Source organism: Octopus sinensis, linkage group LG9 (assembly GCF_006345805.1).
Source record: "Octopus sinensis linkage group LG9, ASM634580v1, whole genome shotgun sequence".
NCBI classification, from domain to species: domain Eukaryota; kingdom Metazoa; phylum Mollusca; class Cephalopoda; order Octopoda; family Octopodidae; genus Octopus; species Octopus sinensis.
Genome location: NC_043005.1, coordinates 90,124,789 through 90,146,682, shown reverse-complemented (window position 1 = coordinate 90,146,682; position 21,894 = coordinate 90,124,789). Strand labels below are relative to the sequence as shown.

At 39.4% G+C, this 21,894-nt stretch overlaps 1 protein-coding gene across 7 annotated transcripts in view; it reads left to right on the top strand.

The window, feature by feature from the left end:
• LOC115215865 (telomere-associated protein RIF1-like) overlaps window positions 1-21,689 on the top strand; it is a 71,230-nt gene extending 49,541 nt beyond the window's left edge. For 2 of the 7 annotated variants that reach the window (XM_029785210.2, XM_036506095.1), the window contains exons 28-35: window positions 397-2,775; window positions 6,179-6,307; window positions 7,702-7,880; window positions 11,222-11,580; window positions 16,296-16,379; window positions 16,485-17,315; window positions 18,181-18,624; window positions 21,014-21,689. In XM_029785210.2, coding sequence (XP_029641070.1) covers window positions 397-2,775; window positions 6,179-6,307; window positions 7,702-7,880; window positions 11,222-11,580; window positions 16,296-16,379; window positions 16,485-17,315; window positions 18,181-18,624; window positions 21,014-21,447 — 4,839 coding nt within the window. In that variant the 3' untranslated portion in view covers window positions 21,448-21,689. The remainder of the gene's footprint in view (window positions 1-396; window positions 2,776-6,178; window positions 6,308-7,701; window positions 7,881-11,221; window positions 11,581-16,295; window positions 16,380-16,484; window positions 17,316-18,180; window positions 18,625-21,013) is intronic. The other 5 variants (XM_036506100.1, XM_036506096.1, XM_036506097.1 and 2 more) reach the window with 5 other exon arrangements.
• The last annotated feature ends 205 nt before the right edge of the window (window positions 21,690-21,894 follow it).

The following is a 21,894-nucleotide window of genomic DNA, read 5'->3' as shown; positions in this document are numbered from 1 at the left end:
CCATGCTTAGCATGGAAAGCGAACGTTAAACGATGATGATTTGTCTCCTTGTCTCAATGTTGTGTGATAGTTGTAAATGAATGTGCATGTTATACAAGTGGTGTCTTTATTTGCAATCTCCTGTCAGGATTGGCAACAGGAAGGGAAATCTGGTCATAGAAAATCTACCTCATTGTATGGAAAGTGGATGTAGAAGTGATGCGGGTTGCTCTTTAAGCTTCTATTGTAGGTTTTTAAAAAAATTTTTATTATTTTTTTAAAACTAAAATGTTGCAAGTTAAAAGCTGTTCTCTCACCACTCATCCATGTGATAATAAAAATAGTTTTATTTTTGTGTTTCTATTTTTCGTGTGTGTAGTTTCTTGTTTCTAAAGTCCTGTTAAATTCTGTTTCCAGATTGCTACAAATAAATCAAATCAAGAAAACTATGGCAAGTCCACTAAGAGGGTTACATTTGCTAAAGACACGAAACTCCCTGAACTGTCCCCTGCAGTTAGCTGTGAAAAAGTCCCTGAATGTGCTGAAAAACCCCAAAACATTGGAGTGAAATTAGAACCATACACTAAAATACAACCATCTTCAAGCCCTGCTAAAACCAAGCTCACCAAAAACAAAGAACCAGTCAGTATCAAACCTGGAAAAACGTCAAAGAATGTTTCAGAAGATCAGCCAACATCTCTACAGAATTGGCTTTGCACTAGTCAGTCTTTGAAGGTTCCTTCTGTTCCTCTTCTCATGGAGCCTCATGTAACCTCAATTGTTGCTCAAGACTCTCTTACAAATGATAGTTTGTTGGCCGAACAAGGCCAGCCTTCAGACAGACCAGTGCAAAGTAACTTATTTGTTGAAGAAACTCAGTCCCCAATCAAGATGTGCTCTGACCATCAGTCTACAGGTGAATCTGTCTTGGAAACACCTGTCAAAACTTTGACAAGAGAAGTTAACACTAGCGTCAATATCAGGCGATTGTCCTTTGATCTTGCAGAGAATGCTGATTCTAACAGTGCCATTAGCTCTTCTGGTGGTTTTGAATTGAAAGAGGCAAGTGAGGTTGAACTTGCCACAAAGGAGGAGCAATTGGAAGTAATTCCTAAGCAAAATAATTCCAAAGATATTTCAAATAAAAAGACTTCTGGAAAGGCTGTTTGCCAAAGTGAATTATTTCTACCAAGCGAAAGTGAGAGTATTCCTGACTCTGAAAATGTGATACCTAATCAAAATACGGCTGCTATATCACAGAAACGAAAATTAGATTCAAATGAAAGAATATCAGAAATCAAGAAACCAAATTTGGAAAAAAATATTTCTGTTAATGTCCAGAATGATAATAACCAGGTTGTTTGTGACAAGGACAAAATAACTGATCGCCCTTGTGGTACTATTAGTCCTTCCAAACAGCTTCACAAAGCAGATGTTTTACCAGTGTCTAAACCTATTACAGGATCTCGTAAAAGGAAACCATTGAAGGTTACTAAAATTGTCCAAAATACTGATCGTCGAATCTCACCTGTTAGGACACGCTCATGCGTAAAGATTCTTCGTGCACGAAAAAAAGCGACTCAAAACTCAGAAAATCCTGCAAATAAATCCACTTCCAGAAGGAAAATTGGAAAAGAAACCAAAGCTCGAAAAGTTCTGAATGTGTCTGAAAAAGCCAAGAGCCCGGCACACAAACAAAATAGTAATGTAAAGAAACTGACATATGTTGAGAAAAATGCGAAAGACAGCATGAAAATTTCTGAAACTCAAGATAAAACCTACTGTGAAACTATTACTGCTGTGGACAATGGTGATTCCATTAATAGTTGTCCTTTTGGAGAAACGGAAAGGTTCTCTTGTGACCAGGAAATGCCAACTGTTGTTGAGCAGGGAAAAAATGCTGTGTCAGGTGTGATTGAAGAGGAAGCTGAATCAGTTAAATCAGATGTTGTTGAGCCTGAGCATAAAAGAGACAGCTTTGACTCAGATTTAGGTGATGAAGTTGAATTAAATTTAGAAGAGAGAAAGGAGTTGGATTTAGTTCAAGAAGAAAAAAGAAAGATCAAACAAGATAAACAGGATGTTGAGCCAGATTTGACTGAGGAAGAGGAACTAAAACTAGACAATGTTGTGGAGGGTGCACAGTCAGTCACAGTGAAGTCTAATGCTTCAGAGATCATGATGGCTGATGAAGGTTCAAGCCTAACAGCAATATCTGAAAAGTTTGAGGGAGATGATGATGATAATTGTGGGGGCCTGAAGCAGGATTCACAAAATGAGACCCAAAGTGATGCCAGTCCATCAATGACTGTTTGTGAAACTGAGAGCTCAGTGCTTCAGCCAGCAGCTATTGTGGATTCTGAAGTAAATGAGAACTTTGTAGACCAAGAATCCGAGAATAAACCTGTTTTGTCCAAAGTGGTTGATACACCAAAGAAATCTCTTCGGTTACGTTCTGGTAATCGAGGATTTCCATCCAAGTTTTCTGATAGTTTTGTTTATGGTATTAAGGTTTCAAACTGCTCTATGTCTGGTGCCAAAAAAAGTGCAACTCCAAAGTCTGTGATGAAAACTTCTCCAAATCATGGGAACACAAATGTTGATGGTGATGATTACACCTCTGCTACAACAGACATTTTTTCCTCTGAAAAGCAGTTCTTATCCTCCTCACTCTGTGATACTCCTGAAAGTTGTCCTTCTGCTACCTGTTCCCCTTCATCTGTTTATTCACCAACAACAGGTATTCTAAAGAAGAGACTACAGAATAATGGTGAAACACCATCACCACCAAATAAGGTAAGTTTACTTACAGACTGATTTTTGCTACGTAAAAAGCACAAAGCCCATTCTGCTGAATGTTTGTTGTTAGGAAGGACACACAGCTGTAAAAACCTTGCCAAAACTGACCTCTCCTGTGCTTGTGCCACATAAAAAGCACCAAGTCCACTCTGCTGAGTGGTTGGTGTTAGGAAGGGCATCCAGCTGTAAAAATCCTGCCAAAACAGTCACAGAAGTCTGGTGCAGGCTTCTACCTGGCTGGCTCTTGTGAAACCATCCCACCCATGCTAAACAATGATGATGGTGAATAAATTGGTTGAATTCTGCTTTTGCTCACTGAAATATATTAGAATTTCTGTAATCCCTTTGATAGTAACTCGCTTAAACCTGCTCTTAGTTCTATGATGCAAGCTTCTTGTTTTTAAGGCGTTTCATTAGAATTCCTTGTTAATTTATGTTCTAGACATCAATTTAATAATGACCAAGTTATTTTATTAAATACTTCGTTACTTTCAAAATTGGTTGAAACAAAAGACTATCTCAACAGAAATATGCTAGCGAAAGAGTTAATAAACATCAGTGAAGAAAAATGCAATTGACTACAGGTACAAAACTAAAAACAACAATTTCATTTGTCTGTCGTTTCAACTCTTGGTTCCTTGTTGGAAATACATCTTAGTGGCAACGCCAGGTTGCCACACATCAGTTTTTTTTTAGTTGAAGAATTATTTTCAACTATTATTGAAACAAAACTGAATTTTCCAGTGATAAAGGCACATGCATGGCTTATTTGGTTAAATTAGCAACTCAACCACATTTTAGGTTTGGTTCCACTGCATGGGACCATGCGCAAGAGTCTTTTGCTAGAAGCCTGGGCTGACCAAATCCTTGTGATGGAAACTGAACAGAACTGTCACAAATGAGTAAACACACACACACGACAATCAGAGAATTTAAGCAGGCTTGTTCTTGGCATTTCCTCAGTCAATACTCAGTGCCTTTGAAGCTGAAGAGAATAAGAGATCCTTACTTAAAAAATGAAGTCATTGAGCTGTTAAACATTGCCTCAACGACCTATCCATCTAACCCATGCTAGCGTAGGAAAATGGTTGTAAAAACAAAGGAACGGGTTGAATTTAGCTGTGAATAGATATTTTAATTTGCATATGGATTAGATTTGGCACCAGCTCCCCCTCATCATCCTCACCCACTGCTCTAACATGTCATGTAGCTCCTCGTCAGCTCTAGCCCCTTCTTTCAGACTTTTATCCTTTTATAAAATTGCTTCCTTGAAGGCTCAAAGCTACTGGATAATCCGATGATAGAAATACCAGCAACAAACATTCTTGAGCGCTACTGGTAACATGTAACCCAGTACAACTTGTTGCATGGTCTGGTAGTCAGCAACTAACCTGGCAACCCCATCAAGCTTGCTTGGTAAGGAGGGTGATTGCTGGACACCCTGAAGGACGAAAAATAAGGCCTTTCAAAAGGTGGAAGAGTTCACAAGCAGTCAATAGCCATCCAATAATATGTGGACATGTGTATGTATGCATGTATGTATGTGCAGGGATGTGGAAATACCTGGGTCGGTGTCCAGGCACATGGTTGGCCCACATGCATACACACATACAACAGGCTTCTTTCAGTTTCTGTTTACCAAATCTGCTCACAAGGCTTTTAGTGACCTAAGGTTCAAAAATGTTTCTCAGTATAGGCGTAGGAGTGACTGTGTGGCAAGTAGTTTACTTACCAACCACATGGTTCCAGGTTCAGTCCCACTGCGTGGCACCTTGGGCAACTTGACATCATGGTGCTCCCATATCCCAGAGCCTGCAACCCATATTGGTGCTGGATATCTTGCTCTGACTTGTCACTGGATCATGTCAGTAGGGTGGGGAAGATCTGTGAGGTGCTGTAGAAGCCTTATTGGACCTTAAACTTTAGGTTGTGCAATCGCTGGCAATTCGGTGCCCCGTCATGTAAGAGGGTGATGAGCATGGAAGCTATGGATGTGAACTTGAGTGAAGCCAACATATTTGCACATGTGACAGGTTTTTCCTAGTTTCTGCTTACCAAGTCCACTCACCAGGCTTTGGTTGGCCCTGCCCAAAGTGCTGTGCAATGGGACTGAACCAAAGATCACATTGGCTGGGAAGTGAACTTCTCAACTATGTAGCCGTATCTGCACCGATACACACACCCACACCACCACAACCTTTAAAATGTAAAGCAGGAGGATCACAGCTGCAATGCTTTTGAATAGAACTGATTTGACGTTAATCAAATATCATTTTATTCACTTACTTTTATGTTTGCACTTTCATCGCCTTCAAAGAATTCTCCATTTGAAGCAATGCAGATATACTTTCCACTATTCAGAGCAATGTAATGCCTTGTAACACCTCCGTCGTTTTTTACCTTCTTCACCTCTCTACACTTTCGAATTCCATAGCACCAACTTTTGTCATCTATGATGACCTTCAAAATAAGGTCCAGATCAACTTCCAACTGTTCTTTCAGTTCACAACATGCATTCAGTTGTGACTGCTTTTGATTTTCTGTGAGCAAGTGAGGCACAAATTTTGCTGCAACTCTTTTCATTCACAATTCTTTGCTCAAAATTTGTTGGCAGGAACTCCAGAAGCCACCAATTGTATCAACGAGTTTAATTGTTCAGTGACAGTCCTCCAAGATTAATTCATGAATGTTTGTGATTTCATTCGTTTGGGAGGTCAACGGTTGTCCTGAACAAGGTTGGTCTTCAAGTAACAAGTGACCATTCTTAAAGCATGGAAACCACTCATAAACTTGTTTTGCTCATGGCAGCATCCTTGTAAGCTGTTTGAAGTATGACAACTGTTTCAGCTGCAGTTTTCCTCAGCAGAAAACAGTATTTCATGGAAGCATGCTGTTCCTATGTTTCAGCCATTGCAAAAAATTGACGAACAGGGGAGAAGCACTGCAAAACAAAGGTGCACCACGTGGCAGTGCAACATCACCCAATGGCGCCAGTCAGCAAACTGATGCCTAAGGGTTGCATCAAGTGGCTTCTAACATCTCTGGTTACTTTTGGGTACCCCTTCGTACACTTGATAAGCCCAGTCTTAGTCTCACCTTTTGAATAGGCTCACGGGGAATTGGTTGATCTACTAGAAACTGCAACCAAATTCCCTTCATATAACAAACACCTTATTGCTTCAAATAAGGAAGTGTACATTGGAGAGTTTAGTAGTTCTTCCTGTGCAAAAAGATGAGGTGGTCAAGGCTAGAGTGTCTTACTTTTCGAAATAGAAGCAGCAATGTTTTTATAGGTCCTCTTTACATCAAACAACTTGTAATGGTTGTATAGCTTTTAAAAGCTTTTTAGTTATTAAAGTAGGTTAATTATAATTAATATGCAAATGTCTTTATGTTGCAGCAACGAAGAGTGTCGTTTGCTGATCCAATATTTGAGGAGAAAACTCTACCATCCCCCATGTCACAAAAGAGGCGGCTCACACCTTGCAGTTCCAGATCATCACGCCGTAGTCTTCTTTCCAATTACAAGGTTTGTCTTTTCTAATTTATTTACTGATTTCAGTCATTGTCCTACAGCCTGAGCAGGATTTGAACCCTATATGTAATGAACATTGCCAAATACTGCAAGTTATTTGGTCTGTTTTTGTTAAACATTAAAGTCCAGTAGCAGCATTTCTGCTCTTCCTGCAGCAAGTAATGATTTTTCTCTCAACAGTAGAAATGGCCAATTTGTGTGTGATGGTATATTTTGATTGAAGTAACTTCAGTTTTTGCCCAGCATTTTTCTTCAACTTGAAGCAATGTTTGCCAGCCATTTTTGTCCCATACTCCCATTTTACTTTTTTTTTTTAAAAAAAAGCTCCCCACTCTTTCATGGGTCTTGTCTTGCGAGTTACTTGGTGACCTCAGTGGTGCTGGTGCTACCAAAAAAAAAAAAAAAAAGACCCCAATTTTACTCTGTAAAGTGGTCAGCATTAGGAAGGGCACCCATCTGTAAAAACCCTTCCAAAAGAGATAGTGGAAACTAATGCGGCCTTCAGGCTAATTGGATCTTGTCAGACCATCCAACCTGTGTACCATGATGGAATATGGACATTAAATGATGATTACGTGTGTGTGCATATATATATATATATATGTATATATATATATATATATTAATTTTTAATTAAAACTTTGTTGCAAGTTTTAGTCATCTGTTACTTACACCCCATTCTGAAGTAAGTCATAACCTCGACTTAAGAAACCCTGGAGGGGTGGAAAATAATGATATCTCAAAACCAGATTTTAATTTGGAACATAAAAGAGCAGAACTAAATGTCGACAGCATTTGATCATCAGATGTCATCGCTCCTGCCTTGTTCTGCTTCATCATCATCACAGTTTCGACATCCACTTTTCCATGCTTGTCATCAATGCACATCTGTTTCCGTGCAAGCTATTAACACCCAAGTGTATCAAACACCAAATAGCCACTTAATAGCTCTTTGCACCTGGCTTTCAATGCATGCAAACATGGCTTTATGATTAAGAAGTTTATTTTACCTTCATGTGGCTCCAGGTTCAATCCCACTGTGACTCAATCTAAAACTTTGCAAAATTCCTTAGATGAATGGGATGGGGGTTGGAAGCATTGGTTGGATTGTGTTTGTTTTTACACCACTCCCTGGCTTTTGAAGGTCTACCTCAGCTTCATGCATTCACACCAGGCCTGATGGTAGCCTTGCAATTTCAGCCTATTTCTCCAGTTCCCTCCATTAGTCTTGGAGGTCTTGTTAAAACGGTCATAGGTGCTGCCTTTCTTCAGCTACTTGCCCCTCCTTGAAGCCATTCACATCTCCACATGCAGTACTTTGTTTTATTCAGTTTACCATCATTTTTGTAATTTCTTATGCAACTCAAATGTTTTTTCTTTCTATATAGAAAAGAGATTCTATCTCTAACAGCATCTCTGGCAGCAACAACAGCCCTGGTAGTTCTCAGAGTAGCTACAGCAGCACCCAAGAATCTCAACTCAGTAGCACTGGACCAGTATTTGCAGAGCTTGTATCATGTCAAGAACCTATCAGCCTGATTCTTCCACAGCTTACTTCCTCCATGTGGTAAGTTGCTTCCTGAAAAGGTTTCTCACTTTATTGAATACATCACGATGTGTATATTGTAATATATATATAGACTGTGTATTCTGTCTTGGTTAGTATTGTGGTAATAACTGCTTTCAGTTTTCCCTTTTGACAGAAGACACTAACATGCTGCTAGGTGAACACATGCAAGCATGATAACCAGATCCTTGTGTCCTTAATCTCCCTAATCTAGACAAGCTTGCAAACATCATGACCTTTTGTGCGTATAGTTTTATCAATTGAAATTGAAATCGATCAAAAAATCAATGGAAATTGTAGTTGTGATACCAGTGCTGGTGGCACCTAAAAGAACCATCCGAATGTGGCTGTTGCCAGCCCCGCCTCGACTGGCCTCCGTGCCAGTGGCATGTAAAAAGCACCAACCGATCGTGGCTGTTGCCAGCCTCCTCTGGCACCTGTGCTGGTGGCACATAAAAAGCACCCACTACACTCACGGAGTGGTTGGCATTAGGAAGGGCATCCAGCTGTAGAAACACTGCCAGATCAGACTAGAGCCTGGTGCAGCCTCCTGGCTTCCTAGAACCCGGTCGAACCGTCCAACCCATGCTAGCACAGAAAACAGACGTTAAGCTTCAGGCTAACCAACATTTTGAAATTGGATTTAGTAGGTAGAGAAGCGTGTTGTGTGTGTGCTTCCTTGTGAAAACCTGTTTGGTTACGGAGAGATATTTTGCTTGGAAACAAGTGAGGATAGGTGACAAGAAGAGCATCTGGCTGTAAAAAAACCCAAGACAAGCACAGAAAAGAGGACATTAAAATGATGCTGATGATAGGCATAACTCACTCATATGCACACGTGTGTATATATGTACAAACATGGAATGACCCTAGTTTTAGCATTTTGTCTTGAAAATTTATCAAGGGACACAGAGCTCTCTGAGAATGTTGGTGGTAGATCATCAATGTTTCAATATCGTTTGGTCTCCTCGGTTTTAAATACTCTTGAGCATTCTGAGCTAAGCCAAAAAATTATGTTCCATCATCATTCAATGCCTGTTTTCCATGCTGGCATGGGTTGGGCAGTTCTGACTGAAAACTGGTAAACTGCACCAGGTTCCGATCTGATTTGGTAAGGTTCTATGTCTGGATGCCCTTCCTAATGTCAACCACTCTGAGAGTGTAGTGGGTATTTTTTACATGCCATTGACCTGACACCAGCATTGGCCACAAATAGTCTTGGCTTGACAAGGTTCATGCAAGCACAGTATATTACCAAAGGTCTCGGTCACTTGTCACTGCCTCCATGAGGCCCAATGCTCAAATGGTGCTTTTTACATGCAACCAGCACGGGTGCTAGTCAGATGGCACTGGCATTGGCCACGACTATGATTTCACTCGGCTCAACAGGTCTTCCTAAGCACACCATATCACCCAACGTTTGAGGGGTGCTTTTTACATGCCAGTTACGTGACACTGGCATTGGCCATACCTACAATTTCACTTGGTTTGACAGGTTTTCTCAAGCACAGCATATTTCCAAAGGTTTTGTTCACTTGTCATTGTCTCCGTGAAGCCCAACATTCGAAGATTGTGCTTCACCATTTCGTCCCATGTCTTCCTGGGTCTACCTCATCCACAGGTTCCCTCCACCATTAGTGTGATATTTCTTCACACAGCTGTCCTCGACCATACACATCACATGACCATACTAGCTCAGTCCCTCTTGCACACCACATCTCATCTCTCTTATGCCCAACTTTTCTTTCAAGACCCACTGTCATACATACACATCCAGCAAAGCATACTGGCTTCATTTCTTACAAGCCTATGCATGTCCTCAGCAGTCACAGCATATGTTTCACTGCCATGTAGCATGACTGTTCGCTCACGGCAAGCTGGCAGAAACGTTAGCACGCTGGGCGAAATGCTTAGCGGTATTTCGTCTGCTGCTACGTTCTGAGTTCAAATTCTGCCAAGGTCGACTTTGCCTTCATTCTTTTGAGGTCGATTAAATAAGTATCAGTCATGCACTGGGGTCAATATAATTGACTTAATCCATTTGTCTGTCCTTGTTTGTCCCCTCTGTGTTTAGCCCCTTGTGGGTAGTAAAGAAATAGGCATCATAGTCTGCTTTTCACCCTGAGTGAAAGGACCTTTACTACCATCACAAGTAGGAACCCCCTGAATTTTGCCCAGCCTTTTCTTATTTCAATATAGAAATCAGAAAACAAAACGTTTTGTGATTTATACGAAAGCCAGCCAGGTTAGTATTACTCTATGCACCGAAGGACATTTGATTAAAATACCAGTGCATATCATCAAATAACATTTATACAAACATGTCTGGCTGTAATGTTTTGTTTCAGACTTTTGTGTTAAAATGCACAGGGCTTGCTCAATGCCATTGACAACAACCACTCATATTGCTGTCAACAACCACCTGCCAGTTTTCCCTCCAACTCAAGGTGAAACATTATCTATATGAAGACACTCTTACCACCTGCCTATTGACTGTGTAACACGTGGTAGGATTTTCTGCTGCACTTTGTGTTACTAACTTTTGATGAATTCCAACTTTGTAGCTGCAGGCTGGTTGTGTGCTCAAAATGTTTTCTTCTCAATGACCATATGGTTTCGGGTTTTTGTTGATTTGTTTCCATGATAAGGAATTCTTTCTATGGGCACGAAAATGAATTTTTTTGGCGGGGGTGGTTGTAAGTAGAGTTTATCATGGAGGATATTTAAGTTCTTGTACAGTGGGACCTTGGATGTCCTCTACTACAATCTTGGGCCAACTAAAGCCTTAGGACTGGATTTCGGGGATGGAAATGAAAAGAAACCTGTTCTGCTTGCATGAGTGTGTGAACACACACTCACTTGTGTCACCTTACTTTGACATCATGGGATAATTATAAATACCTATTTCTTTACTGCCCACAAGGGGCTAAACACAGAGGGGACAAACGGATTTAGTCGATTATATCGACCCCAGTGCGTAACTGGTACTTATTTAATCGACCCTGAAATGATGAAAGGCAAAGTCAACCTCGGCAGAATTTGAACTCAGAACGTAACGGCTACGCATTTCACCCTGTATGCTAACGTTTCTGCCAGCTCGCTGCCTTATAAATACCATCATACAAGTGGGGTTCCTCATTTCCAATCTTCCGTGAAAACTTGTCTGACCACGGGGCAACATCACCTTGCTTGGGAACAGGTGAGGCTTAGTAACAAGTATGCCGTAGTAAACCTGCCTTAATAAATTCATCTGACCCATGCAAGCATGAGGAAATGGCTGTTAAAATAATGTTGGTGATACATATATTTAAATGCTTTATTTGATTGTTCTTTCTCATTAGGTTTCGTGGTCTGAGTCAACTTCTTAAAGCAAGAAAGCTCCATACTGTTGGTGATTTAGCTTCACTTTCTGAATATGATATCCATAATTTACCTGTGAGATCTCCTAAAGTACCTCATGTGAAGAAAATCCTGGCTAACTTTAAGAAACAGCTCGATACTAAAAAGGACAAGGCTTCTTGCAGTCTCCTGAACACATCTGCTGGTGAAATAATGGCTGCTGCAATGGCAGCTGCCTCCACTGCTGTTGTCTCAGACTTGAAGAATGATCCATCGAAAGGAAATTGCAATTCAGTTGATGGCAAGAATGTCCCAAGCAATGAAATGAAATCATTGGAACTTGAAAATCCAGTTGGCCAAGGTAGGTTACATTATTAGTCAAACTTGGAGGTTGTGTATTTGTTTACAAGGTGTTGTCAGTTGTAATGCAACCTCTGCCGTTTGTGCCTAAAACGATTGTGTTGCTTTGCTGTGCTGTAATCTCTCCTTCAACTCTCTCAGCATCTAGCTGCAATTACTGCAGGAGACAATGTCAAGTACCTTTTACTAGCACTATGACCCGGCAATGCTGGGTCATAGTGCTAGTGCATGCATATACAGCCGCGTGCATGCACACATACACGCAAGTACTGTCCAAATTGGCGTATCAAGTTTCGGGCATTTTGATTGGGTTTTGGATAGAAAATTCGCAAAAAAGCCACTCTATCGATTTTTTTTTTTTTAATGGCTTTGCGAAATGTAAAGTTGTGGATGACCATAGAAAGTGTGAGCCCTCTAACTGAAAAATTGTGGATTTATATAAAGGACATGCGCGCGCACACACACAGACATTTTGCTGTTTTTATATATATACTAGCAGTATCGCCCGGCGTTGCTCAGGTTTGTTTCGACCCGCTGGAATTGTAATTTTGAAAAGTAAAAATTTTGTGAACATTTTTCTGGTCGAAATACACCGAAAAGTGGCGACACAGCAGTGAAAAAATCGTAAAAAATAGGGATTTTCATAGAAAAAAAAGCATCTTTTTGATGTAAATAATTTTTGGTGTTAACATGGTCCGATTTGAATTTTATGTTCTACGGAAGGAAGAGCAACCCTTCTTCTACCATACTCTCAATTTTGGTCAACTTGCGCTGCAGGGTCTCGGAGGAGATAGTGTTAGTTGAAGGTTACCATTCTAGGTGCCTGAGTAACAACCTCGCGGATTTACAGATAAATGAATTAATTACTATTTTACAGAATAAAATTAAATAATTCTTGAAAATTAATTAATATTAATATTTTTTGAACAAAGTAAATAATTTTTAAAACTTAAATAATAATTTTTTTTTACAAACGTGAACGGGGAAAAGGGGGTGGCGAATTCGATTTACATACCTAAATTTTTTCTTTTTCATGACATTGTAGCAAAATAGTAGTGAATTATATAAATACCAGCAGTACATTTTTTTTTCTGGGGTATTTTTTTTCAACCTCGTCACATATTTGCCCCTTTCAATTTAAACAAAGTCTTAATTAAGCAATTACGGCAGCTTAGCAATGCTTTCAATACAGGCGTGACATCTGTATCTCAATTGTTCAAAACCCTTCGAATTTTTTCGCACGTGATGATATCATAGTGAAAACTTTCAATTACGCGCGCTTAGAAGTACGCTCGCAAATTAATACTACCAAAATTTTGAAGTTCGCGCTCCGCTTGTGTGTGTGTGTGCGTGCTTTAGGTGTACGTAGGTATGTGTTTTTGTGTGTGTGTGTCACTGAAGCCATACATACATATATACATACATACATAACCTCTCTCTCTTTTCTCTCTCAGTCACTCACTACAAAAAGTGAATAAAAAAAGTTCAGTTATTTCTGTCTTTCATTCTGTCTGTCTCTTTACACACACTAACAAAAGCACTTCACTTACACACCACACTTTCTGTGTCGCACAACCCATCAAACACACACACACACACACACTCACGCATGCACACATGTACATCAATGCTTTCGGAGTGAAATGTTAAAATATTGAGTTTTCTCGAATTTTGTCTTAATTGGGGGTGAAATTGAAAGAAATATATTATGGCATGACCGAATGGAGTACTTTGAAAAATCTTAGGTAAACTCTAATTGAAGAAATTGTGTGAGGAGTAAATCGTTATGTATTTATTTGTTTCTGTTTGCTGTGTTTTTTTATTTTTTGAGTAGTGGTTTAAATACTTTCAGTTTAGGCTTCCTCAAATCACTCTGTTGCTATTTACTTTCATTTTATTCGTTGCACACTGTGCGTGTGGTGTAAACCACATTAAGAAAAGCATTTGACATACACATCAGAATGTGAGTTTTCTGTAAATTTTGCTTAATTGGAGTTTAAATTTTAAAAACTGGACCTGGCATGACCCGATGCATTCTACTCTTAAAAATGCTAGGTAAATTGTAATTGAAGAAATCCTATATTGTAGATTTCTATAAGTTACAAAGGGAGGCAGATAAAATCTGCCTTTTATAATAAGATCATCATCGTTTAACGTCTGTTTTCCGTGCTAGCACGGGCTGGACGGTTTGACCGGGGTCTGGGAAGCCAGGGGCTGCTCCTGGCTCCAGTCTGATCTGGCAGAGTTTCTACGGCTGGATGCCCTTCCTAACGCCAACCACTCCGCGAGTGTAGTGGGTGCTTTTTACGTGCCACCTGCACAGGTGCCAGGGGGGGTCCTGCATCGGTCACGATCGGTTCAAGCTTTTAACGTGCCAGCGGCACGGAAGCCAGCCAAGGCGGCGCTGGCATCGGCCACGTTCGGATGGTGCTTTTTGGGGGTGCAGGTAATATAGGGAAGCACCAGTGGGGAGGGTTGGGGTAAGGAGGAACGATGACAGCTAGGGTTGGTGCAGGTTCGTAGGAATAAAACATAGGACATCACGAGTGGGGGAGGGGACTGGAAGGAGATAGCCGGTTGAGGCAGTGACAGATTCAAAAACAGGAGGAAACGTAAGATAGGTGGGGCGGTTGATGAGCTGCGGCGCTAGCTGCTTGTCTTGGTGGGGGGGGTAATACACAGTGAAAGCATGTGGGGGAGGGCATATCCGGTGTAGATGGTGTGAACAATGTTCACCGGTATTGGTGGTGGGGGTCGGAAAGGGCGGGCGCACCGCGAATGATGAAGATTGAATTGAAGGTACTTTAAAGAAACGAACGAACGAATGGCGGAAATGGCGATGTTTTAGGGTAGCATAGAGAAAGAAAAGGAAGGCAAAGCTCGTTGGTGTATAAGTTCAAACATTTAAACAGAAGGCAAATGTATGTATGTATGAAGAAGATGAGAGAAACTTAGCTTGCTATAGACATCGCTGTGAATCGGAGAAGAGTGATAGGGGTGGGAAGAGAAGGTGCATATAAATAGAATGACCGGAAGACTGATTTGGGGAAGAAGGAAGTTTGGTTGGGGGGGGTAATAATGGCGATTTTGGGTTTCAAGGCACCGCGAATGATGAAGATTGAATTGAAGGTACTTTAAAGAAACGAACGAACGAATGGCGGAAATGGCGATGTTTTAGGGTAGCATAGAGAAAGAAAAGGAAGGCAAAGCTCGTTGGTGTATAAGTTCAAACATTTAAACAGAAGGCAAATGTATGTATGTATGAAGAAGATGAGAGAAACTTAGCTTGCTATAGACATCGCTGTGAATCATATATATATATATATATATATATATATATATATATATATATATATATATATAATATAGAGAGAGAGAGATTACCTTGTACATTTCAAAAGGGACAGTCTACAATACACAAGCAGTCTTCAAGTTTTGCCTTGACAATTCATTATAAGTAAATATATTTTGTACATACTCAGGCATGGCCATGCAGTTAAGAAGCTTGTTTCCTAGTTCAGTCCCATTGCATGGCACCTTAGACAATTGTCTTCCGTAGCTCTGGGCCTTGTATGTGTTAACTGAGGACAGAAACTGAAAGCAGTGGTCGTTTCCAGCCGTCTGTGAAACGGTCTGGCCGAGGGAGAATAATATTTTAGTTGGGAAAATGGGTTGGTGACAGGAAGAGCATCAACCTCCACATGAAAAACAAATAGATGTTAAATTATGATGCTGATGAGATATGTTTCCACACAAACATCATCATCAAACAGTCTCCTTTATTTCTAATCTTCCATTTTTACATGCTTTGTGATGTGACACATTACCTAACTTAGAGTCAAGGACATCTGGCCTTAGAAAAATCTGCTTCAAAGAATTCCATCTAATCCACACAAACATGGCAAATCATCATCATCATCGTTTAACGTCCGTTTTCCGCGCTAGCACGGGTTGGACGGTTCGACCGGGGTCTGGGAAGCCAGAGGCTGCACCAGGCTCCAGTCTGATCTGGCAGAGTTTCTACAGCTGGATGCCCTTCCTAACGCCAACCACTCCGCGAGTGTAGTGGGTGCTTTTTACGTGCCACCTGCAAAGTGGACATTAAAACAACAATAATGATAGTATAACACCAACAATATATTTCTACTGTTACTAACATCAGCAGACAATGTAAATAGACTTCACTGTAACAGTGAAGTCCTGGTGTGTTCTTGGATGTATATTCAACTGGCAGTATCGCCCGACGTTGTTCGGGTTTGTTTCGACCCTTTAGAATTGGAATTTTTGAAAAGTAAAAATTTTGCATTATGTTGCTTGTTATTCTCTTCAAGTGAACATTTTTCTGGTTGAAATACACCAAAAAATAGGGATTTTCATAGAAAAAAAGCGTTTTTTGATGTAAATAATTTTTGGTGTTAACATGGTCCGATTTGAATTTTTTCTTCTACAGAAGGAAGAACAAGCCTTCTTCTATCATACTCTCAATTTTGGTCAACTTGCGCTGCAGGGTCTCGGAGGAGATAGTGTTAGTTGAAGGCTACCAAACCTGCCATACACAGACAGTTTCAGCTTTTTATATATATATAGAGATTGGTTAACATAATAGTGTTGATTTAGTGAAGCCTATATCTTTTAGTGATGTTTAGTTTCTATTGTCTCATAGTAAACACATTGAAGTGTCCCTCACTCACTGTATTGTATTTCATTTTTCTTTAGTTCTCTCCTCTGAAGCAGAAGAGAAGACCATAGCTACTCCAGCTGCACAAACCGTTGTAGATAGAGAATCTTCCTTGCTTGAAAGTAAGTAATGTTTTGTGTTTGTCTGTGTCTCGGTGTTCTATCAATGATTCTTTGGTATATTGGTTTGCACTAACACTTGAATTTTTTTTCTTTATTTTAAATCAGCCACATCCACTGAGCCACAAGAGAAAACCAAAGCTCAATCTGCTGAGGTAGAAGATAAAACCACAGAGCCATCTGCTGAGGCACAAGATAAAACCACAGAGCCATCTGCTGAGGCACAAGATAAAACCACAGAGCCATCTGCTGAGCTGCAAGATAAAACGAAAGCTCAATCTGCTGAGCCACAAGAGAAAATCAAAGCTCAATCTGCTGAGGCACAAGATAAAACTACAGAGCCATCTGCTGAGGCACAAGATAAAACTACAGAGCCATCTGCTGAGGCACAAGATAAAACCACAGAGCCATCTGCTGAGCTGCAAGATAAAATGAAAGCTCAATCTGCTGAGGCACAAGATAAAACTACAGAGCCATCTGCTGAGGCACAAGATAAAACTACAGAGCCATCTGCTGAGGCACAAGATAAAACCACAGAGCCATCTGCTGAGCTGCAAGATAAAATGAAAGCTCAATCTGCTGAGCCGCAAGATAAAATCAAAGCTCAATCTGCTGAGGCACAAGATAAAACCAAGGCTCAATCTGCTGAGGCACAAGATAAAACCAAGGCTCAATCTGCTGAGGCACAAGATAAAACCAAGGCTCAATCTGCTGAGGCACAAGATAAAACCAAGGCTCAATCTGCTGAGGCACAAGATAAAACTACAGAGCCATCTGCTGAGCTGCAAGATAAAACCAAAGCTCAATCTGCTGAGCCACAAGAGAAATGCACAGAAGTAAAGACCTCTGCTCCATCCTCTGATGCTGGAGAGAAAACTGGAGGCCCATCCTTTGTAGCAGCACAAATTAATGAAGAAAAAGAATCTTTCTTGCAAGAAAGTAAGTTGTTGGTTTTTTTTTTTTTTTTTTTTTTAATCTTCAGATTTAGTTTTAAATTTGCATCGCTTGAAACAGGAAATTTGTACTATAGAAGCTAGGGTTGTCTTTGATGGACTGATATCACGTGTTAGTTGGGTTGTGAACAGGGATTATTAAAGAAAAATGAAATGACTTTTTCTCTACTTCATGTGATGACACTTTCGACAAAAACTGAAAATAACTTGAAAAATTGCTGTAAATAAAAAAGGACTGGAAACAAAACCAAAAACGTTCAGTCACCAGACCTTCAGCATTATCATTTGATGTTTGTAGTTAATGAAAGGTGAGAGGGCCCAGCATGATATAGGTGTGATAAAGTAATTTTGTAAACAGATATCCCTCAATAAGTAATTAACTATATTAATTTTTAGGGATTTTGGAATCGAAAATTGTGATGTTCACACCTTTTTGAAAAAAAATTAAGTGGAATAGTGACAACTAGAAATCTGACCTGATTTCATTGAGATCTTAGCATTCTTGCCAGCAAAGAACCTAAATAATACACAAATTGAGGGTTTATTTTGTGTTCGTGTGTGTGCTTATATATATATTTGTATATATATATATATGTGTGTGTGTGTATGTATGTATATATATATATATATATATATATATATATACACACACACATACAGACATGCATGTTTCTCTCCTTGTTTTTTCTGTGTCTCTTTCTGTAGAAGAGCGTAGGCTCGAAACGTAAAAGACTTTTCTATTCCTGAGCGTTATACTAATACATCTGTTTGTTTTGTACACCACTTGTCTTCGTCTTTTGTTTTTTTCGTAAACTCTCCCTTTATATATATATATTTTAATTTTTTAATAGTGCCAGAACTTGACTCACCACATTCTTCAATAAAGTTAGACATTGAAGAAGCTAGTGTATTGCAGAATGAGAAAGAAGAGAAAGAAGTTTCTGCCACCATCACCACCACTACTACTACCACCGTCCACCAAAGAGCACCAACTCCAGATTCCGAATCCCAATTAACACTACCTCCAAGCTGTGAAGTTGCCCAGGGAAGGCCTTGTGATCAGCAAGATGTTTCTCCAGCTCTTACAAGCACTTCAGTCCCCGTTATAGTCAACCCGGAAGCTTCTAGTACACCTGTGAAATCTCCTAAAGTTTGTACAGATGAAAATGTAGAAAATGCTTCACTCAGTGCATCCGTAGAAGTTTCCTGCTCTCCAATAAAACCAGTTTCCTTGGAAACGAATCACAGTGAAGATGAGCAAGACGAAGATCTGTTTGAAGAGGAAGACGAGAAAGGTAATTTGTTATAATAATTTAGACCCAGACCAGCTCTGGGTGGAGACTTAGGATCAAAAGCATTTCAGCCATAGCTATTCTGTCTATACCATCACCACCACCTATACATGTATATATATATATATTTGCATACACACACACAGAGTAGAACCTCAGTTTTCAAACAACTTTGATTACGAGTAAATCGTATTTTGTCTCTTGTCTTATATTCATTTAATACAGTTGTACCTCGATTTATGAATGCCTCTGATCACAAGTAAATCGTGCTTTATTTTATCTCTCTCTCTGTCTCTCTATGTATGTGCATATATGTGTATATATATATGAAGTGCAATTTATTTGTGATTAGAGTTTGAAAACTGAGGTACTACTGTATACATATATTTTTCCCCCAAGTAGTCAGTCTCTTTTGCTTTGAGCGGGGTTAGGATGTTGTTGATAAACACTACATTTCTCACTAATAAACACCATCTTCCTACTTCCATTTTCCATTATTATATTCCCCCCCCCCCTCTATCATTCAGTCAAATGTTTGATTTTAGATCACATGGCTGTATAAACATATTGTTTTCGACAGTACGGTTCTGTACTATATAGTTTAATAACTAGAATTAATTAGTCAGTGAGATGGAACATAATATAAGAACTTTCATATTAAATTGGTGTTGAAAGTGGACTGCAACAGAGTTTGTACTTAGAACATAAAGATGGTTGAAATATCGCTAAACGTTTCGCCCAGCTCAGTAAGGATTCAACCAGTGTTTAGATCATAAATTAATCGGTAAATTTGATGCAAGGTTTTAATTTGGATCACTTTAAGACAGGATGATTGTATCATGGAACTTGGAGCAGTCTCAGACAGGTTGATATCAAAAATAATGAAGATAGAATGAGTTTTTTTTTTTTGTCTTTTTTGGTTACCACTTTGTTTCCTGTTCATAAGAATTGTCTGGTAATGAACAATTTTTTTTCTTATCCTTCCTTCCTTACATTTTCTAATTTCATATCTTCAGAGTTGATGGCTGAAGTAACAGGCTAACTCTACTTTTTTTTTTTTATTATTCTAAGAGACTGTGTTAATTTTGACTGACTTAGGTGGAATAGTAAAAGGGGAGGTTTCAGGTTACATATCAAATTATAGTAGATTCCACCAAGTTCAATGGGGAGATAAATCTGATCATGTTTTGGTCTTATGATCTCATCATTTCTTGCCAAAGTGTTGATGGAAGGAGCAGTAAGTTAATGCACAAAATTGTAAAAGGCCATTGACCAATATGGTTATGTAATAACACAATGGCTTTGGTTTATTATAAGTTTAGTTCAATGATACTCAGACAGCATGCATGATATTATAGAGCCCCCCCCCCTTGTTATTAAAGAGTAGATAAAATACTGTTTGCTCCTTTTTCAGTAATCAACCCGCATCGTATGAGAAACGGGTTGGTTAACGTTGTTTGGAGTCATCCCTTTTGTTTCTTTGACCAGGGAATAATGTTCGCTAGTATTTTAGTATTTTTCCTTATTGTGTTTATCTTACTGTTGAAATCATTATGCATAGCTCTCAGGGGCCAAATAGCTCAAGAGATACCATCTGTAAGAAAAAACAATAGTTAAGTTGATGTTTCTATGATTAATAAGGCAGCGAGCTGGCAGAATTGTTACTAAGCTGGACCAAATGCTAAGCAGCATTCCTTCCAACTTCACACTCTGAGTTCAGGATATTACCTGTCATCCTTCCAGCATTGATAAAATGAATACCAGTTGTGTAATAGGGCTCAGTGTCATCAATTAGCCCCTATCTCAAAATTGTTGGCCTTGTACCACAATTTCAAACCGGTATGTTTAATAAGGGAACTAAAACTAAATTATTCAGTGAGGAAATGTAACATTAAAGGCACAGGAGTGGCTGTGTGGTAAGTAGCTTGCTTACCAACCACATGGTTCCGGGTTCAGTCCCACTGCATGGCATCTTGGGCAAGTGTCTTCTGCTATAGCCTCGGGCCAACCAATGCCTTGTGAGTGGATTTGGTAAACAGAAACTGAAAGAAGCCTGTCGTATATATGTTTGTGTGTCTGTGTTTGTCTCCCTAGCATTGCTTGACAACCGATGCTGGTGTGTTTACATCCCTGTCACTTAGCGGTTCGGCAAAAAAAGACTGATAGAATAAGTACCGGGGTTACAAAGAATAAGTCCCGGGGTCAATTTGGTTGACTAAAGGCGGTGCTCCAGCATGGCCACAGTCAAATGACTGAAACAAGTAAATGTGTAAATTAAATGAAAAAAAATATTTGATTATAAATATTGTTGAAGTGGGATTCCCATCTTTAGTTGTTTTTCTATCCAACCACCTCTAATTGCATGTTATGCATTTACGATTTATTTTCACAGATGTCAGTACTGTTGAGGAGGATGTTAACTCTGTCTTGGAACATTCCAGTGCTCTGCTTCAAGAAGTCCATAAACTTTCTTTATCGGTTCAAGAACTGGAGAAAACATCCAACTCTTTGAAATTTCTCCGAGATGATTTCACTGCTGATGAACATTGCCAAGGGACAGAGGGTTTCGATGTCAGCCACCTTCTGCCATTACAGTCAGACAAAAATAACAGATTACAGCAGTCTAAACTGCTCAGAGACATTTCTGTACAGAAAGATGTAGAACTCTTACCAACATTAAAGCTTTTGTTAGAAAGATTCACTTCCAGAGAAATCAGGCAATTAAATTATTCCGAAATCCTCCAAGCCCATTCGCTTTTGCAGCATCTTTTAAAGTCCACCATGGAAGCTGCCATTCCAGATACATGTAATCAACAGAAAGACTGAAGCTGAGAACAACTTGAAACACTGAAATCTTCCTCCTACATCCTCACCCCTACACTTTCTTTCTCTCTCTTTCTATTCAAACCAAACATTTTTAAAGCTGAGTTTACATCCATGACTGTATTATTTTTTTTTTCATCAACAATGATAATAATAATAATATAATCTACATTAAACTTCTAATGTCATTGTAGAAAGGCAGAATGTAACAATTTTCCAGTCTTTCTTGGCTCTATTTTTAAAAATCAAAAACAAAAACCTATTACAGTCAGTATTTTATATGAAATTTTAATGTTTGAAATCAGAAAGGTGCTATTTTATATTCTTTAGCCAATGAAGCAAAGCAGATGACTTAAAACAAGGAATTATTGCTAAACCAGAATTTTTCATGCTTTGCTTTTTGAGCTTCTGATCAGGGTAATATGGGAGTGATAGAATTGTACTCCTCTC